General features: G+C 46.1%; 1 protein-coding gene across 6 annotated transcripts in view; it reads right to left on the bottom strand.

The window, feature by feature from the left end:
• The window catches only part of DENND5B (DENN domain containing 5B), a 67,925-nt gene that overhangs the window by 1,463 nt on the left and 45,875 nt on the right, over positions 1-20,587 (bottom strand). For 3 of the 6 annotated variants that reach the window (XM_075275196.1, XM_075275197.1, XM_075275198.1), the window contains 17 exons: positions 19,571-20,107; positions 18,421-18,652; positions 16,873-17,023; positions 15,088-15,181; positions 12,115-12,225; positions 10,614-10,745; positions 8,534-8,686; positions 8,075-8,153; positions 7,595-7,676; positions 6,145-6,273; positions 5,337-5,458; positions 4,799-4,944; positions 3,941-4,059; positions 3,216-3,403; positions 2,826-2,908; positions 1,747-1,873; positions 313-487 (listed from right to left, as the gene is read on the bottom strand). In XM_075275196.1, coding sequence (XP_075131297.1) covers positions 313-487; positions 1,747-1,873; positions 2,826-2,908; positions 3,216-3,403; positions 3,941-4,059; positions 4,799-4,944; positions 5,337-5,458; positions 6,145-6,273; positions 7,595-7,676; positions 8,075-8,153; positions 8,534-8,686; positions 10,614-10,745; positions 12,115-12,225; positions 15,088-15,181; positions 16,873-17,023; positions 18,421-18,652; positions 19,571-20,107 — 2,660 coding nt within the window. The remainder of the gene's footprint in view (positions 1-312; positions 488-1,746; positions 1,874-2,825; positions 2,909-3,215; positions 3,404-3,940; positions 4,060-4,798; positions 4,945-5,336; positions 5,459-6,144; positions 6,274-7,594; positions 7,677-8,074; positions 8,154-8,533; positions 8,687-10,613; positions 10,746-12,114; positions 12,226-15,087; positions 15,182-16,872; positions 17,024-18,420; positions 18,653-19,570; positions 20,108-20,587) is intronic. The other 3 variants (XM_075275199.1, XM_075275200.1, XM_075275201.1) reach the window with 1 other exon arrangement.

Genomic DNA, 20,587 nt, shown 5'->3' with positions numbered 1-20,587 from the left:
ATCGCTCAACCCTAGTCATGTAGCTCCAAAGACAATAAAACAAAATTGCACCCCATTCATCTGTATACATACCCTAAGAGACTTAACTCTATAACTAGTGCCCTTCCCAATTCAATGGGGCTTTTTTCTTAAAGGGGTTGTTTCAAAGCAATTAACCCCCCCACCCCCACCCCAAATGGGTAAGATGTAAGACAATTTCTCCCAAGACGTTGGAGGTGGCATGGCAGGACTCGTGGTGATCAGGTGATCACCCGGGATCTACATTTTGGATCTCATCAGAACAAGATTCCTACACCACATATATGAACTCACCTTGCTCCGAGGCACACGAGGAGCTGGAACTTGCCATCCTTGCCGATGTTTCTGGGAGCCGCTACTATCCTGTTGACATAGTGGCAGAACGTTTTGCAGGATGATATCTGCAGCAGCTGATCTTCCTCGCCGTCTCCAATCTGATCGGTCGTTTCGAAGAACATCACGGCTTTTTCTGCAGAAGAGCACAACACATCAGAGGCTTTTATTTCTTCACTGGAAACAGCGCCACCATTGTTTACAGGCTGTGTCTGGTATTACAGCTGGGGCAATTTAACACAAGTTGTTTTTAACGCAGCTTTGGCTGTGAATGGAGTATAGCCAAAACAGATATTCTGCATTAATATTACAAAAAAAAAAAAAAAAAAAAAACAACCCCGCCGCTTTCATCTCACAACATCAGGTCCACGTGTGCATTGTGTATTGAGCCGTCCACTTCATTACCCAAGGGGTGAAACTATAACAGGGTTGACGCATTCCCTGCACGATCTTTCCAAAGTATCAGGATGCAATAAAACTGAACGCTTTCCGTGCATTTTGGGGGAATGTGACATTTAATAAAATGTCAAGCTGGGACTTGGCATTAGTCATCAGCCATAACCAGACAATGTGACAGATCTGACATTTTAGCTGATAAAGGGTAGATTTTCTACGGTGTAATGACCAGAGGATGCCTGCAGGTGGCAGCACAAAGTCATGTGGATGGAGCTTATCAGTGCATAAACTTAAAGGGATTTCTGAAACTAAACAGTCCTAATGATAGGTCAGCAACGGACGCAGATAAGTGATACATGTATGATATACTTGGCGGGAGACTGCTGGGACCCCCATGATCACCAGAATAGAGGTTCTTAACCCCGTTTTGGAGGAGTTTTAATAGTGGTAGTCATGCACGTACGATACTGCGGCATGGCGAGACTGATGAATAAAGCAATACACTATGGTCAGCCATCTTTATCAGTCCCATAGAGAAAGGATTCAAGGATGAGAGTGTAGAAGTCAGTAATGAGTGTGCCATGTGACTGATTAGTGAGGCGCATGCTAGGTCAATACTCCATTCACTTCTATGGGACAAGATGGCGACACAGGAGTGACAGCGCTATAGTCTTCATGTCCTCCATTCACATGGCACATTCGAGAACCCGTTTGGTTGGGGTCGGACACCCAGCAGTCAACCCCCTATAACACTTACGTCTCGGCAGCTCCAGAATTAATTATGTAAAACTATTTATGCTAATTTCCCTGCCGCTTTTATCTCTCGTCTCCCGCAGGCGCCCAGACGAGGCGACAGTCAGATTACCTCCTCCGTTCACCTTGACTGCGCGTGCCTTTACAAGGTTACAGTAAAAAGCTCTCCAACATATCACGTCTGGACTGAAATAGCAGCGACGGTGGAGCAGGGGACGATGAGGACGCCGGGCTTAATAACTTTACCTATGAAGTCCCAGATGAAGATGCTTTTGTGGAACATGCGGGCGGTTTTAAATCCGTGATGAAAGACTTGCTCCAAGGCGGAGACCAGGCCATTTTCTCCGCAGAGCAGGATGGTTAGGCTGCCTCTCTGTAGGGGAAACAAATCGTGTAAGAGGCTTTATGGCAACGCTGCAAATGTGGATTAGAGCTGAGGACCTGCAATGCATACCAACAGCAATGACACAGTAAAGACATTGAGGAGGGTAAAGGATATCGATGAGTTGCAGGTCATATCAAGGGCTATCTACAATGTGAGTCACTGGTCTAGAGATAGCCATCCATGCCAGGCCACTACCACCACAGGTGCTCGGTTTGGCTGAGCATGCATGTTGTCATTGGGAAGAATGAACCACCACCAGACACTTCTGGAAATGTCCTATCCCTGAGCACAAAAGGATCAGACATGTTGCAATCCAACATGCCCAATTACTCTTTGAAGTTAGGAGGCTCCAATGTCCAAGTAGATATTCAAGTCCCGTCAAAATCGGTGGGTTTGGCCAACTTTTAAGTGTATGGAGACCTTGAAGGGATTTCCTTAAAGACACTTGTCTCCTATCCACAAAATAGGGAATACGTTGCAGAATACTAGGGGTCTGACTGCTGGGACCCTCAACGATCAGGAGGACGAGGACCCAGGCACTTGCTTTTCATTCACATGGGGTGGTCCATATTCCCGATCACTCAGTACCCAAAAGACACTGGTTGCAGACCACGGATCTAATACTTATTAAAGGGACGGTGTTCTATATAATCTGCATAGGCTGTAGACAGGAATACAGTCTATTGCTCTTTGTTATCTGCCATTACAGGCTGGGGATATACGGACTGCGCTGAGGATTAAGAACATGTAGCGTTACGGCTATGGACGATGGTGTGGAAAGTAGGTTAATCCTACTAGAGGAAGAGGGCTGAGAGTCCGTGAGAAAACTGTGCGGGGATCTGGGAAAGGCTACAGACAGCGGCTTGGCTTTCACTTCGTATCACTGCAGGATATAAAGATCACCTACATTAGTCTTGAGAAATAAATATGGAGAATTTACCTCCTTCTCCGGCTTGTGAAAGTGTTTTACGATATTATTCACGGCTTCTCCAATTCCTTCCTGGATCTGCCCAGCATTTGGTTCTGTAAAACATAAATAAAACATAGAAGTTCAGTGAGTTGGGGTCTGACTCCTGACACCTCCATTGATCTGATGATTGAAGGGCTGAATGACTTCAGAGTAGGTGCAGCTCCATACAAGGCATAGTGGTCAAAACTAGTACTGCAGTTAGCTCCCATTCACTTGATTATATAAGAGTTGCAGTACCTTTTATGGCTACTATGCAAATTTAAGATCTGTGATTGTACGTGACGCCTTCAAAAGGTGGGTTTCGTTAATTGATGACCCATCTTGTCCTACAACCCCCTGCGCCAATTGATAGAAACTTACTGGAATTCTTCCCCGTCAGGGAGGTGATGCTCAGACGGCGGGCCATGGTGGGGGATTTTTGCAAGGGAGGGGTCCGACTTTGCTTTCCAAGATCATCGTCAGACACGGGGGTTATAAGTTCTCCAATCAGGACTCTTTCCAGGCTTCCGTCATCTACGCCTTTCCCCAACCAACGTCCACATGGGAACCTAGAACCAAACATGGCGTAAACACTACATCATCCACAATGCAACGCATCACCGTATACTGTACAGGACCAGCAGGGGGCATCTGCGGCCTGACCGATCTAGGTGTTATGGCCACTACACAGCCAGAGCACTGATAAACAGAAGAGAAGGGCTACGGCTACACCAGGAAAGACGAAACAAATGACCTAGATCCAAGCTGCCCCCAAGTGATGGAAATCTGATGGAGAGATAATAAACTTCTACACGATTTCTCAGCCTTCTACTGACATGTCAGATCACATCAAGGGGAAATTTGGCACTCTCAGACTGCTAACAATAGTAAAATACCACAAGGACCCCGATAGTTAAGGTTATGGACTCCATGTGGCCATGAGTCATGCCATGGAGGACATATGGCGGACATCTATGACGTCCAGTTTTTGGGAGTGAAGTCAATTTTTTGCAGAACATTAGCTCACGGCCTAAAAATATTCATTCAGTCTTATAGATCAGTATAACTATACAGTAAATAATCATCCAATTCCACAAATGGCTTACTTGTACGTGTGCCCAGTGATTTCGTTTCGGACCATGACGCAGTCCACCAACCATTTGGCCAGAAGTCCTGAGTTGTCGTGTCCCAGCTGTGCGGTGGTGAGTTTGCCCAGATTCTGACACTGAAGAAATAGTGACATAGAAATACATCATGTAAGACAGCGAGAACAGTGTGTACATAGACCTAAGATCTGCATGTTTGTTATGCACAATGCTGTCAGTAGGGGGCAGCGCAATCTACATGCTTTGTAAGGGGTTGTTCAGGCCAGTAATGGTGCAACACTTGGCACCCCCATGATCGGCTGTTCTCAAGAACAGAAAATGGAGCAGGAAGCAGACAGCTCCGTTCTCTGTATAGTGGCTGAACGGAAACACTCCACCCTAACTCTGATTCCAGTCAATGGAAGCTGATCTGCAGTACCTGGTCTGGCCACTACACATAGAATGGTGCTGTCTGCTTCCTGCTCCATTTTCTATGCATAAGAACTGCTGATCACGAAGGTGCCAAAGGTCGATCTGATATTGATGACCAATAATCAAGAAGGGAAATGCAAATTACAGAACAAAGATGAGAATAGCAACCAGATGTTGCAATGGAGCCCTTAAGGCTGAGGCCCTACATTGCAGAAAAACAACTTTTATATAGCCTTAAAGGGGATTTCCAGGCTAAATAATTGATAACCTATCCTTAGGAAAGGCAAACACTGGGAGGGTTTCGACACCTAGGACTCCAGCCTCTTCAGTTCTTACCGAGTATAGTGGCTGTGCCTGGTACTGCAGCTCAGCTCATTCGCTTGAATGGGACTGAGCTGCGATTAAACCATGTGACTGATGAACATGATCTTTTCAATATCAACAAACCTCAAATGTCATCTCCAGCAGGTTCTTGGGGATCTGCATGACCCCGGTGTCCCCCAGCTCTCCGGAGACGCACACCCAGGGGTTGGATGTGGTGATGGCGTTGCTGAGCTTCTTGATGGGGATAATCAGGGCTCTGTATGGAATCACTGGGGACAGAAAAGATTCATTATGTCACATGAAGCGTTCCGACATCTCTCTGTGCATAAAAAGTGGGTCAGGGTCCTGGCGGATTATTCAGGTCTAGCGTAGGGGGATTATACAAGAAATTCTTTCATCAGTTGTCAGTAATGAGGTTATGGAAACTGGAGGGGGGGGGGGAGGGTTATGGCAGGACAGCAGGATCCGGAGGGGCTCAGTGAAATCTTAAAGTTAAAAGGGACACTCTAGCAAAACTCACACTAAGCTATATCTGGTGCAGGACCTTCTGGGGCGGAGCATGGGAAAGGTCCCCAATAAGATCCTGGTGTCATGCTCCGCCCACTCAGACATAACATAATATGAGATGTGATTCTGGATGGGTAAACACAATGTAACTCACTGATGGTGGTGAAGACACTGGTGAAGCAGAAGTAGTCAACAGCATTCAGGGACAGGAGATGGTAGAGGAACTGCTCCTTCTCCTCCTCGCAACGCAGGAAGGCGTAACGCTTGTATAACTTCCTGCAAGGGAAAGCGTAGTCAGCACACCTAGAACTATTCAAGCATCTGCCGTCTAGAACCATACCACTGTCTATAATCTAGATACCAGTCAGATGACTACTCCTAGGTGTGCCAGATGGCATCTAGATTATAGACGGTTCTATGGTTCTAGATTTCTTGAATATAACCACACCTAGAACCATACAAGCATCTACAATGTAGACACAAAAGTCTAGTGAGGCAGCACACTTAGAACCCTTTGACATCCGCCCATGCAGACAGCACACCTAGAACCCTATGCCCTCAGACCAGACAGGCAGTACACCTATAACCTTATGACTTTAGCCCAGACAGGCAGCACACCTAGAACCTTATGACTTTAGCCCGGACAGGTAACACACCTAGAACCTTATGACTTTAGCCCGGACAGGTAGCACACTTATAACCCTCTGACCTCAGTCCGGACAGGCAGCACACCTATAACCCTCTGACCTCAGTCCGGACAGGCAGCACACCTATAACCCTATGATCTCAGCCCAGACAGGCAGCACATCAACCATCCCAGATGGCACCCGCCCTCTCACAAAGCTTCCTATTTTGCAAATGAACAGCACAAGAGCGGATTATTTTGCACAACTATGGGGGCGACACTCTAGACCACAGTTCACACACAGCCCACTTGGCACATTCAGAGCATTCGCACTCACTTGGTGAGCATCTGGTTGGTTAGAAGTTGCTTGAGGTGTTGGGATAACAGTTTCTTCTCCAGGGAAAGTCGGATCCAGCCCCGGGCTCGGCCCACATCAGTCTTTATGACACTCAGGTTCTGGATATGTCTAAAAATGAAGAACAAAATCAGGTGAGATGACGTATTATATCAAACATTTGCAATGGACACTCTGGCGCCTCCTGGAGCCACCACTAGGGGCAGCACTGCTGGTTATTGTATTCTCACGTGCAGATGAATTCTATGGGAGCAGAGTAAACATGTATCCAGTGAGCTCCCCCTAGTGGTGCCTGTAGGTAGACAGGATTCTATCATATGACTGTGGCTGTTTGATGAGCAGAGGATTTGGAGCTTTGTATCAGAAATGATAGATATAATATTATCTGATCTACATGACCATAGACATCTAGAACACATGGACGTTCCTTTCTGTAATCTTGTCTATGTTCCTTTAAGAAAACATGCTGCTGCTCATCAAAACAAGAGAAATCCCAGTGAACCCGACTTGTCAGCTTTGTGATCGATGCTCAATAGCAGCGCTATAAATAATTGATGTGTGAACGAGCACCAGGATAAATTATTTAGTCTCCGCTTCCTCAGCTTGTGATGTGAACATTGAGTAGAAAACGCAAAGTACAAGCGGAAACACAGAAGGATGGACAGACAGCAGAGGCGGAATTGCAGTTTTAGTCAACTCTGTGACTGATACTCTGTTCACCACTAGAGGGAGACTGAAGACTGAACCATACAGCTCCCATTAAACTCAGTAACATGTTTGTATTCGGTGAGCTCCCCCTAGTGGTGACATCTAGAATTGTATCCCGAATGTGAAGTCAGCAGAGTCAAAGGACTTAAGCTTAAAAACTAGTATTGTTAAAGGTACAATTTAAAGGGCCACCCACACCTTAATGTAATGCTCAGTGACTTAAAAGGATTGTCCAGGACTAGGATAGTGAACACCACTTCCTCTTCTCAGTCCAGTGACATCACCTCTATTGGTCACATGGCTATGCTGTGGTTCAGGCCTAACCAACTGAATGGGGATGAGCTGCAGTACCAAGCACAGCCACTATACAATGTAAGGCGCTGGGCTTGGTAAGCAGCAATCCATATTATAGTCCTGGATGGCCCCTTTAAAAGGTTATATGTCCACATGCACAGACTATTATGACATACATTTATTATTGGGAGATGGACTTCTATATACCTGCATTCACCACTAGGAGGCGCTCAGGAGCATAATGCCTACTGTCTACAGAATACCGCAAGTACTTAGGCTCCCTCTAGTGGTGACTGCAGGCAGACAGAAAAACATCATTTATGTCTATGCAGGAGATTTGTTCGTGTGTATCAGACACAAGGTGCTCAGATCAGAATTTTGGAACAACACGAGGATACAGCACATAGCATACATATGTCCCCCCACGTACCTCATGTCCTGAATTAGTGACACCCGCAGAGATGGCATGGGGACACCAGTGTCAGATTTCCTCCGCTCAGGACCCAGGGCAACTGCAAAATCAGAAGTATAAAATGAATCCCATCCTCTTTTTGACCCACCATAACTAAGACATTAGGGAGGGGGGGGGGGTTTAAGGGGTTGTCCAGGTCTATGAAATGGATTGTGGCGGCCTCTTCACTACTTACTGTACAGTGTATAGAGGCTGCGCTTGGAATTGCAGCGTTTGCATGGGACTGAGCTACAGTATGGTTATGCAACCAGTGGATGTGATGTCACTGGCCTAAGAGGAAGTAGTGGGGTTCAAGATCAGAGTCCTGGACAACCTGAGTGACTACTCCTGTGTGTACCGTCATGGCTACCATATAGGATCCTGGGAAGCGACCACATCATAGGGTGTCATCGATATTGGACTCCCCAATGCAGATTCTAGTTCCTCGAGGAGACTTACTTGGCGACTCCAGATTGTGCTCGTGTCTCTCCTCCCGTTCCTGGTACTGGAGAAGATGAGACCATAAAGCAGATTTCCCCTGAAATGAACAGGAAAAAAATGTATAAAAACCAAATCTGCAGCAATTTCACAAGAAAGTACAACGCCTTTAAGGGACTGTCCAAAATGTCCGTTACATAGCATGTCATGAGAGGGTTAAATGATGGCCGACAGGGGGCAATAGACTGCTCTAAGTGGCAGCAGCACTTGGGGGAGGTCCCCTTCATTGGTCACATGGCCCGATTGCAGCTCAGGCCCACTCAAATTAATGAGACTGAGCTGCAATACCAAGCCCTGCCACTGGCACAAGCAATGTAGTGCGCACAGAGATCAGATCCCACCCCCTATACTTTAATCCTCACCTGTGCCACAGCACTCGCCCCATGCGTCAGTCTAGGGGTGCACATGGCTGTAGTTTACCTGTTTGACCTGTAGGCCGTGACTCCAGATCCTCTCCAGTAGATCGCACAGGCTGGCGATCAGAGTGTTCTCCTCCAGTCCTGTGATATTGGCATCGGCGTGCCCCAGCTCCACGGCCTCGTGCCCCATCTTCTCCACCAGCATGCGCTTGGTCTATTCAGACAGGAGAGAAGATCGGCATCACTTATACCCAGAGAACTGCAAGCTACATGACCCCCTGCTTAACCCCTTCAGTGCCACTAGACTAAATCTCCTGTGCCAGCAATGACTTTCTTGCCTCGGCCATAGCGGACAGGAGTTTGGTTGGCAGCGCCATTCATTAGGCCGGCGATACATGACAGGCTCCCCCTTCATTAGATGCCCCCACATTAGTTATAGGGCCGTGGCGCTGACATGTTGTGGTGTTACAGGGAATATCCTACTAATCTTAGAAAACAAATGCCTTCCTGAGTGAGCAGAGAACATGGCTGTATGGCAGAGAATGATGGGATAAGATGGCACCAGGCGCGCACAGCACTGTGAGTAATGGGAGAGGTCTGTGCCCTATAAAGAAAGTATATGGACTGCTGAATCTATAGGGCGCTAGAAGTCTGTCTAGGACTGGAGTACAAAGCAGATAATGGCGGTGACATGAATTGCGGCTCTCGTCTTCTCCCCAATTACAGCGCTCGCTCCCTCTCTCTCCCCCATCTATCGCTCACTCCCTCTCTCTCCTCCATCTATAGCTCTCGCTCCCTCTCCTCCATCTATAGCTCTCGCTCCCTCTCCTCCATCTATAGCGCTCGCTTCCTCTCTCTCCCCCATCTATAGTGCTCGCTCCCTTTCTCCCCCATCTATAGCGCTCGCTCCCTCTCTCTCCCCCATCTATAGCGCTCATTTCTTCTCTCTCTCCCACCTACAGCGCTCGCTCCCTCTCTCCTCCATCTATAGCGCTCGCTTCCTCTCTCCCCCAACTACAGCGCTCGCTCCCCATCTCTCTCCCATCTACAGTGCTCGCTCCCCCTCTCTCTCCCATCTACAGCGCTCGCTCTCCCCCTCTCTCCCATCTAGAGGAAGTGAGCGCTCTCTCTCTCACCCAACTACAGCGCTCGCTCCCTGTCTCTCACCCATCTACACCGCTCGCTCCCTCTCTCTCCTCCATCTATAGCGCTCTCTCCCTCTCTCTCTCCTCCATCTATAGCGCTCGCTCCCTCTCTCTCCTCCATCTATAGCGCTCGCTCCCTCTCCCCCATCTATAGTGCTCGCTCCCTTTCTCCCCCATCTATAGCGCTCGCTCCCTCTCTCTCCCCCATCTATAGCGCTCACTTCTTCTCTCTCTCCCATCTACAGCGCTCGCTCCCTCTCTCTCTCTCCTCCATCTATAGCGCTCGCTTCCTCTCCGCCAACTACAGCGCTCGCTCCCCATCTCTCTCCCATCTACAGCGCTCGCTCCCCCCTCTCTCCCATCTAGAGGAAGTGAGCGCTCTCTCTCTCACCCAACTACAGCGCTCGCTCCCTCTCTCTCACCCATCTACAGCGCTCGCTCCCTTTCTCTCACCCATCTACAGCGCTCGCTCCCTCTCTCCCCCATCTATAGTGCTCGCTTCCCCTCTCTACTCCATCTATAGCGCTCATTTCCCCTCTCTACTCCATCTATAGCGCTCACTTCCTCTCTCCCCCGTGTATAGCGCTCGCTCCATCTCCCATCTATAGTGCTCGCTCTCTCTCTCCCATCTATAGCGCTCGCTCCCTCTCCTATCTATAGCGCTCGCTCCCTCTCTCTCCCATCTATAGCGCTCGCTCCCTCTCTCACCCATCTACAGCGCTCGCTCTCTCTCCCCATATAGCACTCGCTCTCTCCCCCATCTATAGCGCTCGCTCTCTCTCCCCCATCTATAGCGCTCTCTTCCCTCCACCTACAGCGCTCGCTCCCCCTCCATCTATATTACTTATTCCCTCTATCTACACATTTCCCTTTATCTATAAGCCCCTGACATAACATCCCCTTTAATCGCTCTCTACCTACATCTGACGTTCCCATAGTCATACAAGCCTCGAGTACAAAGTGCACAATGGCGGTGACATGAATCGCGGCTCTCACCTTCATTCGGCATTCCTTCAGTAATCCTTCAACAAACTTTGAATTAGTTTGCGCAATGACCGCGGGGGAAAGATCTGACAACTTGGGCTGCCGCACGGTCTTCCCCAGGCTCCGGGCTTCCTGCATGTATTTCTGCAACCATTACAAGACAACACGGATCAGTAAACAGACATTATGTGAACATTTCTACTTGTTTACTACGTGCCTGCGGCCCCTTCATTGTCTCTATTGCTCCCGCTACCTGCTCACGGTCTGCCTACTAGTGGTGGTGCAGGATATTACAGCCTATATTACTGCAGTAACACATGTTGGCCCTGCAGTCATCCATCCTTGATCTGTAAGGGCGGGGGGTGACTAAGGAACAGACAGCGGGATTTTTGGCGGCCTTTCATTAAAGAACAATAGAGCAGAAGGCCGGGCTATTGTTCCATAATAAAAGTGAGCGAGAATAAAGGAACGAGCTGCTTTATTCATCGCCTCCTTAAAGGGATGGTACAAAATAAAGCAAGGTTTAGCGCAACGACCTCCCCTATATAATCATAGCTGACAATTCTCGGCCTGAGGAAGGCGCCATGGTCTAAAAGGGGTCTGGGGGTGAAATGTAAGAATATTAGGTTTCAGTAATGGATAAAAGATTCCTGGAGATGGCGCTGGTGACCAGATTTGGATTTGGGGAGGTTTTCTTTTTTTTTTTTTTTTTTAAACCCCATTAAGAGAAAAAAATTGCCTCTACCTCATGGAGTTTTTGTCTTCATTGCAGGATAACATCATGAGGGGGAAAAGGATGAAGGGTGATAAGACTGTCGGCCACAGACATGAGATATTTATCTGCAGATCCAAGTAGGGGCAACCGTACAAGTTTTCAATAAAGGAGGGGGAATAAGAAGCTGTCCGACACCTCTGAGAAAACAAAGGACTGGACATGCTAAATCCCATCTGCCCCCATATCTGGCTGTTGGCACACCCCCATACACATCAGATAATGGTCCAAACCAACCAAAAACATTGTGGTATGGCCCACTTCCATCTAATATCTATGGGTTCCCTTCAGCTTACGACCATTCCAGACATCAGACTGTCAGCAGATGCAAAATTTAGCAGGAACCGCCAATGATTTGCAGACGTTTCATGGCCTTTCTTTGGCTTTAACTACAATTTGTTTGTTTCTATACACGTCTGGATTTCTAGCGTGTTCTGGTGTACATGTAGCATGAAGATGTTTTCACGGATGGACAACCCATTGCCAATATGGAAGGCTTTGTGCACGTGAAGAAAAACATACAAAAAAACCTAAAATAAAGACAGTGCATCTAATACAAAGGCAGCAAACGCTCAGCTGTGATCAACAAGTGCATCAAAGCGTGAGGAGGGAGGGGGGCAAATACATTCACAGGACGAAGCGTGGCGGGTTCAAAGCAGCCGACACTACAAAGCGTTAGTGAGCGCCTCTATGAGACAGCCCGGGGGAGGGGGTGACAGAGCACACAGACAGGCGACGTACCAGGCAGCACTCGGAGAAGGATTTTTTGGGAGGCCGCACTGGAGCGGGGAACCCCTGATCCCACTCCCAGAAGGCCATAGAGTTCTGGCGGAGTAAGTTCTCCTCTGACGGCTTATGAGGAGAACCCCAGAGGGGCAGAAAGCAAAGTAAAAAGAGGAGACGGGCGAGCGGGCGAGCATGCACATGAAGAGAGAAGACAAAAGTAAATACAAGATGGCAACAGAAAAACAATATGGCGGCAACACAAGACAACACGACGTCATGGAAGAATCAGCATACAGAGCAGCTCCAGGAGACAACAGAAAACAACATTCTATTTTTTTTCTGCTACTGGGAAAGCTGGGTGGCAGCCATTGTGGACACTATTACAGCTCACACAGGGATAGTCCTGAAGGATTTCTAGAATTGTGAACTGTAAATCTGACTAGTTTAAGAATCAACATGACACACGTGAGATTCAGGAGCCTAGGAAAGCTGGGTGGTTAGCAATATGGCCTCCATTTCTACAAATACAAAGCTCCGTTCACTTACACGCGTCACTACGGCCGCTGAGTGTGTAGGTAGATGTGACATTCAGGAGCCTAGGAAAGCTGGGTCACAAACCATAAGGCCACCGTTACTACTCGTGCAAAGCTTTCCAATGCAAATCAGCCTATGACATTCAGGAGCCTGGGAAAGCTGGGTAACTGTATACACTAGTCCTTACAGCCTAGGAACTAGCCAACATGAAGAGTCCTGGGGATGCGACAGAATCTAGTGCTGCAAAAATGAGGCTCGTCTATCTGTTTCAGTAGCCCAGGAAAGCTGGGTTAACAAGATGTCTGAATGGCAACTCATGATTCTAGGAAAGCTGGGTGTCACGGTAGAAGCTGTAATGGCGTCCCGCTTTGCTGTGGTGGTCTAGGAGCTGCTCTTTAATGTCTCATGCCTTATCAGAGGGGTCGGCAGCCAGTGTCACTCCAGCTACTGTGGAACTACAACGCTCAGCATTCTCCATTCAAGAACAGCCGAGTATGCATGCTGGGACTTGTAGTCTCACAATATGGCTGACCCCTGTCGTTTTATGTTCACAGGATGGCGGAGGAAGGAGATGGAAGGTAAAAGTATGGAGGTCAGAGGAGAGAAATGTCACCAGCTGGGGGGACGGATTATCTGGTAATGGAGGAATCCGGGGGATGTGTAAGGAGAACAATTCCAAGTATGAGGCATGCCCACCCAGCAGACAGACAATGGACGCCATTCATGCCCAGCGCGTAGCCTTAAGTGACCGCGGCGGGGATCTAGGGCGAATCTGTGACTCGAATGAGACTGAGCTGCAGCATGGTCATGTGACCGATGGACGTAATGGGCTCAGTGCCACAGTCCTGACAACCATTCATGTGATGTCACGTATGTGTCACATGACCTATTCTGAGCTGCAATACCAAATACAGCCACTATACAAACGTGTGGTGCCGTGTCTGGTATTCTGTGAAGAGGTCACAGCACTCGCCCAAATGTTACAGGCCCTTGGTCAGGCTCCCAGGAGTATATACATTATATTACCGAGATATCATTGAAGCATCCCCATAGGTGTAGATCCTGAACCGTGCCTTTAAGAGACTCGTAAACAGTACGCAGCTCAGCGATGGATCCATTAGTGAAGATGCCTAAATTATATAATACGCAGCGTGTGAGGAGAAATGATGTGGGGGAGCAGTCGGAGCCGCGTACAGAGATGGCGGTATTAATCATTGCACCGCCATCCGTATGCAGGAGCTGGCGCCAGATTGTGGCCCGAGCCCAAGACTGCAGCGGAGTGACCTCAGCCTCATAGACAATAGAGGGATCTCCTCATGCTCTATCCCAGACGCAGGGGCAGATGGCACCAATGTCTCAGGGGACGAGGCCGCGCCTGTCACATTGATATGGGCCGGGGGCTGGGAAAGGGTTAATAACAAAAAGGAGTGTAACGTAAACTCTAATGGTCTGCAGACACTGCCCCTCTTATCCACAGGTCAACTCTGATATTGAAGCTCAGCCCATTAACTTCAATTGATCTGAGTTGCAATACCAAATACAGCCTGTGGATAAGAGGGGCGCTGTTTAACTACAGCAATCTGATAACAGAGCAGGATTAAACATTCTTACCATTGCTCAGCCTGCAAACACTGCCCCTCTTATCCATAGGTCCAATCTGGTATTGCAGCTCCGCCTCATATACATCGATTTAAACTACAATACCAGAAACAGCCAGTGGATCAGAGGGGGCGCTATTTAGCTATTGCAATCTGATTAAAGAACAAGAAAGCTAGGGAAAGTTCAAACCGGCCCCTGTTAGCCATAGGTCACACTGGGAACTGCCCCATTTATGTCAACTGAGTGAAGCTGCAATGCCAGAACCAACCTGTGAAAAAGAGGGGGTGCTGCTAAACCGTGCAATGATATTGCAAAGCATGAAATCTGGGGGTGGATAAACTTTCTTACCATTGGCCTGTGAACCAGTCAGCCATTTGTAACAGCCTATGGTATGGCAGACAAGGGTGTAATGTCAGGGTCAGCCAGCAGGGGGCAGCCATACAATAGAGGAATATTAGGAAATTGCGCCATACACATGCTATGTAAGAAGGGAATTTTCAGCCTGGTAGTGCCCGAGCTACCTGCACACACATAGCAGAGCTGAACACGTTGTGCTCAAAAACACAGAAAAAACTAAAATGTTTCATAGTTCTATCTGATTCTAGGAAAGCTGGGTGGCAATCAACATGCCAAGGCAATTCAAACTGTCATCCAGCTTTCCCAGGATCAGAAACAATGAAGGGCTTAAAGTTTTAAGACTCTGGCGGTGGAAAGTAAGGGGTTAATTTAGGACGTCCAAAACTAATTAGTGACGAGGTGGGAGGGCAAAATGATTATCCCAGAAAATAAATGAGCGCGGAGCAATCGGCCATCTGCTGCCGCATCCAGAGCTGGCGACACACTGCGACGACATACCTCCCTCAGGTCGTTGTCTAATCCGAGGTGCTCCGAGTGCTGCCGCTGGCGATCCTTCCTCCGCTGTGCCGTGGCGTTCCGGCTAACCCAGCGACTGTAAATACAAGACAGAGGATAACGGGAGGCCGGGCTCATCTACATAATATACCGCCATATAGTGATCAGACAGCAGCTGGCATGGAAAAGTGCCAGGTAGTATCAGCACCGCACAGGGAAATACTGCTATACACCGCAACACATGCACATAGCGCCGGTGCGGTAATATCCTACAGATGTGAGGGGCACATAGTTTATAGAATGAATTAAAAAATGAATGAGTCTGCAGCTTATTAACTTGAGAAATGTCGCAATGTCAGCGCCTGACAGTCATTATAGTAGTTATATTTTTATACATAGGAGCAGTATTATATTAGTTATATTCTTGTACATAGGAGTAGTATGATAGTAGTTATATTCTTGTACATAGGAGTAGTATTATAGTAGTTATATTCTTGTACATAGGGGCAGTATTATAGTAGTTATATTCTTGTATATAGGAGCAGTATTATAGTAGTTATATTCTTGTACATAGGAGTAGTATTATAGTAGTTATATTCTTGTACATAGGAGTAGTATTATAGTAGTTATATTCTTTTATATAGGAGTAGTATTACAGTAGTTATATTCTTGTACATAGGAGTAGTATTATAGTAGTTATATTCTTGTACATAGGAGCAGTATTATAGTAGTTATATTCTTTTATATAGGAGTAGTATTACAGTAGTTATATTCTTGTACATAGGGGCAGTATTATAGTAGTTATATTCTTTTATATAGGAGTAGTATTACAGTAGTTATATTCTTGTACATAGGAGTAGTATTATAGTAGTTATATTCTTGTACATAGGAGCAGTATTATAGTAGTTATATTCTTTTATATAGGAGTAGTATTACAGTAGTTATATTCTTGTACATAGGGGCAGTATTATAGTAGTTATATTCTTGTACATAGGAGCAGTATTATAGTAGTTATATTCTTGTACATAGGAGCAGTATTATAGTAGTTATATTCTTGTACATAGGATTAGTAGTATAGTAGTTATATTCTTGTACATAGGAGTAGTATTATAGTAGTTATATTCTTGTACATAGGAGTAGTATTATAGTAGTTATATTCTTGTACATAGGAGCAGTATTACAGTAGTTATATTCTTGTACATAGGAGTAGTATTACAGTAGTTATATTCTTGTACATAGGATTAGTATTATAGTAGTTATATTCTTGTACATAGGAGCAGTATTATAGTAGTAATATTGTTGTACATAGGAGAAGTATTATAGTAGTTATATTCTTGTACATAGGATTAGTATTATAGTAGTTATATTCTTGTACATAGAAGCAGTATTATAGTAGTTATATTCTTGTACATAGGGGGCAGTATTATAGTAGTTATATTCTTGTACATAGGAGCAGTATTATAGTAGTTATATTCTTGTACATAGGAGGTAGTATTATAGTAGTTATATTCTTGTACATAGGAGTAGTATTATAGTAGTTATATTCTTGTACATAGGAGTAGTATTATAGTAGTTATATTCTTGTACATAGGGGCAGTATTATAGTAGTTATATTCTTGTACATAGGGGCAGTATTATAGTAGTTATAATCTAGAGGCCTCTTCTTCTCTTCGACATCAATAATATATTTTTCTATTACACAACAGGACTCCGGATGATCCGGAAATGAAAGCATTGCAGGAATTCTAGGCTGTGAAATCCTCCATGTCATATAGGACAGGCTCTTACTTGTTGTTGATCGGTCCATTCAACAGAACGTCTGACTGCAGTTTGGGGAAGAAGCCTTGCTCGTACTTCCCTTGTCCGATCTTCATGTCCAGAAGGTGAGGGTGTATGGCCGTATGATCGATTTTTGTCAGACGCTGCTCAATAGATCCGGCTATAACAATGAAAACACAAATTCACAGATTACACAAAGTTATCACAAGCATCAAAGAACCTGAATTTAATATTATATTACATAACTATATAAAACAGGCATATCAGCATAGACCCTTTGATGTACATTACAAATGTGAAACCGGTTTCTTGATATCTTTCTTCTATGCCGAGATATGACCTCTTAAAGTTACAGGTCCAAAGCCTACAGCTGCACTACTGAGGAATTCTGATGACAAACTTTTCTTACCTGAAGCATCAAGCAGGGGATCTAAATAACCAAATTTGATGTTTTAGCAACATTGTATAGACGTAGCACAACACTGCTCCACGCATAAATGTCACAGAATATGCTGCCATCAGAATCTCTCAGTAGTGCAGCCTCAGGCTTTGGGCCTGTAACTTCATGTGATCGTATCTCAGCCTAGAAGTAACATATCAGAAAACGGTTTTCATATTTTTAATGTATGGTTAATGGACTTTTTCTTCGGCACAATTTCAACCAACTTTCTCATATAATCCTCCGAGGCAGGCGGCACTTCGCTTTATATCATGCACATTTAACTTGCTGTTAGGCGGGTGTAAACCTTATAAACCAAAGTGAACAGGGACAAACCAAAGAAAAGTGAATTTAGTATTTGTGGGGATATAAAAATAATTAAAAGCACATTTACTATCCATCTGGTTTCCTTCTGCGCACAATGCGTGCGGTTTGGGGGCTTCAATGTGAACAGCGGCTAATCTCCGTAGAACCAAACAACCTAAAAGTAAGCATTATGCGTAAGCGTTAAAGGGCAAGAGCGTGGCCGCGAGCAAAGCGACTAACACGGAACAGCTCAACCAACAGACAAGTTATTACACAAACAAGAGCGTCTCCTCCCAAATATAGAGGGTGATAATATGTGGCCCCTGCAGCTATGGAGGATTCCAAGCTGGCTAATGCTTCGCTGCAAGTCAATGTGTCAACTTGTCCAAAGTGCTTACTGAGCAATCTGCTGTGTATGAAGGGCCGCGAATCCCTCACTTACGCCAATTTCCACTGGAGCGGAAGAAATACGGCAGCGAACCCTCCATTAAAGAGACAGACTACTTAAATTGACTTGCCCAATATGCAGTTCGCGGCAACACTAATCTAAACGATATAGGGCAACAGCACTGTTCTTCCTGGTTCATGAATAGAATTCTGGAGTTGCAGTTAAGACTGACACACAAAAATGGAAGTAAAAAAAAGAGAGAATGGGGGACTTCATTGGCATCTAAGTCTATACGGCTATGCAAAGTCTCTGTTAAGCTGGGAGACATCACCTAGAATAATGCTTGATCCATTTGTATTCCCCAAATATTCAGCCATGTTGTCCCTAGCGAACTACTGTGGTGAACAAACATGTGGCTGCCTACCTGCTTCTTTCAAGGTGGTACAAGACTGGTAGGTGGAGGTCCGAATGGCCGGAGCCCTCACATTGTAAAGACGGATCTTCTCGATGCGAGAGTCAAACACTCGAAGTAATGGCTCCTTCTCTTCCCACAGAGACATTATTTTATTGTCAATAAACGTGGCGAACATCTGCGTCTCGATAAATCGAGAGAGGAACGGAAGGTACGGCTCCGGCTGATCTGACAGGAACGAGGCCTAAAAGAGACAGACAGTGGTCATTATAACTCTAAGATGTATATTACTACTGAAGAACACAGGATAGGTCTGTACAGATCCGAAGTACAGTCTCTATTATACTCCAGAGCTGCGCTCACTATTCTGCTGGTACAGTCACTGTGTACATACATTACATTACTTATCCTGTATTATACTCCAGAGCTGCGCTCACTATTCTGCTGGTGCAGTCACTGTGTACATACATTACATTACTTCTCCTGTATTATACTCCAGAGCTGCACTCACTATTCTGCTGGTGCAGTCACTGTGTACATACATTACATTACTTATCCTGTATTATACTCCAGAGCTGCGCTCACTATTCTGCTGGTGCAGTCACTGTGTACATACATTACATTACTTATCCTGTATTATACTCCAGAGCTGCACTCACTATTCTGCTGGTGCAGTCACTGTGTACATACATTACATTACTTATCCTGTATTATACTCCAGAGCTGCGCTCACTATTCTGCTGGTACAGTCACTGTGTACATACATTACATTACTCATCCTGTATTATACTCCAGAGCTGCGCTCACTATTCTGCTGGTACAGTCACTGTGTACATACATTACATTACTTATCCTGTATTATACCCCAGAGCTGCGCTCACTATTCTGCTGGTACAGTCACTGTGTACATACATTACTTATCCTGTATTATACTCCAGAGCTGCACTCACTATTCTGCTGGTACAGTCACTGTGTACATACATTACATTACTTATTCTGTACCGATCCTGAGTTATACTCCAGAGCTGCGCTCATTCACAGTATAAGTAATGTATGTACATAGTGAGTGCAGCTCTGGAGTATAATACAGGACCAGTAATGGTGAACATTCCCTTTAAATATTCCCTTTAAATAAACTATATAATTAATGTGTTTTCCTCACCTTGTCAAAGTTCTGCATCTGCTCCCGGTTTGTGAGCCAGGAGTCCATATCGTGAGCAGCCTGGATGACGAAGGCCTCGTAGTCGGCAAACATCTGTGTGAATCGGTTGGCAAACACTTCTCGGATCTGCACGTTGAGCTTGTAGTCCTTCAGCTCCTTCTCGGCACACTGCAGCTTGTGGACGTCCTCGGTGTCGGTCAGAGGAACGCTGATACTGATCTTGTCCATCTTGATGCCGGTCCTTTTGGTCAGCGCCTCCAGCCGGGCCATGGTCTCATTACCCTTCAGCAGCTCGTACATGTTGATGTTGTGACTGGAGAGGTTCCCGTTCTTCTTGTCGTTGACCAGGTCGTCCAGCATTAGGCTCTTGAGTTTGGTGGCGCTCTCGCTGCAGTGTAGATTTCCCTCCGGAGGAATCCCATAGTTCAGGAGGACTTCAGAGATCTCCTGGATGAACTCCAACTTGTTGGGGAATTGGGGGAACTCTTCAGGTAACTCGATGAAGTGATTATCGATATCCACAAAACACAGGTTAGCCTGGAACGGGAAGGGGAGGGGCCATTAGTATTGTGGGAGGGGCCTAAACATGGTCAATGCCAGACGGAGAGCCCCCTTCTGAAATTGTGGGATGAACAGTGGACATTGTGACACTACATCTCCCAGCATGCAGCACAAGGGACAAAGATTGCTGGGTCTGGCAATGGAGTTGTCTTAAAGGGATTTTCTGGGACTTCTATAACCTACGACGAGCTCATCAGCGGAGGTTCGGCTGCAGGGACCTCTACCGATATGCTGCGATTGAATGGGCAAGGCCTGTGGCCTCATCACTGAACACCAAGCAAGGGCCGTACATTGCATAGTGGCTGAGCTTGGTATTGCAGCTCAGACCCATTCACTCGAATGTGACTGAGCTGCAAACAGGTCACATGAACCCAGTGATGACATCATACTACTCATGGTAAGGCAGTGAACGGGGTTGAGCTGCAATACCAAGCGCCACCAGTATACAATACATAC

The sequence above is a fragment of the Leptodactylus fuscus genome, chromosome 5 (assembly GCF_031893055.1).
Source record: "Leptodactylus fuscus isolate aLepFus1 chromosome 5, aLepFus1.hap2, whole genome shotgun sequence".
Taxonomy (NCBI): domain Eukaryota; kingdom Metazoa; phylum Chordata; class Amphibia; order Anura; family Leptodactylidae; genus Leptodactylus; species Leptodactylus fuscus.
The sequence above is the reverse complement of the archived record's forward strand: the minus strand, read 5'-3'. Positions and strand labels throughout refer to the sequence as shown.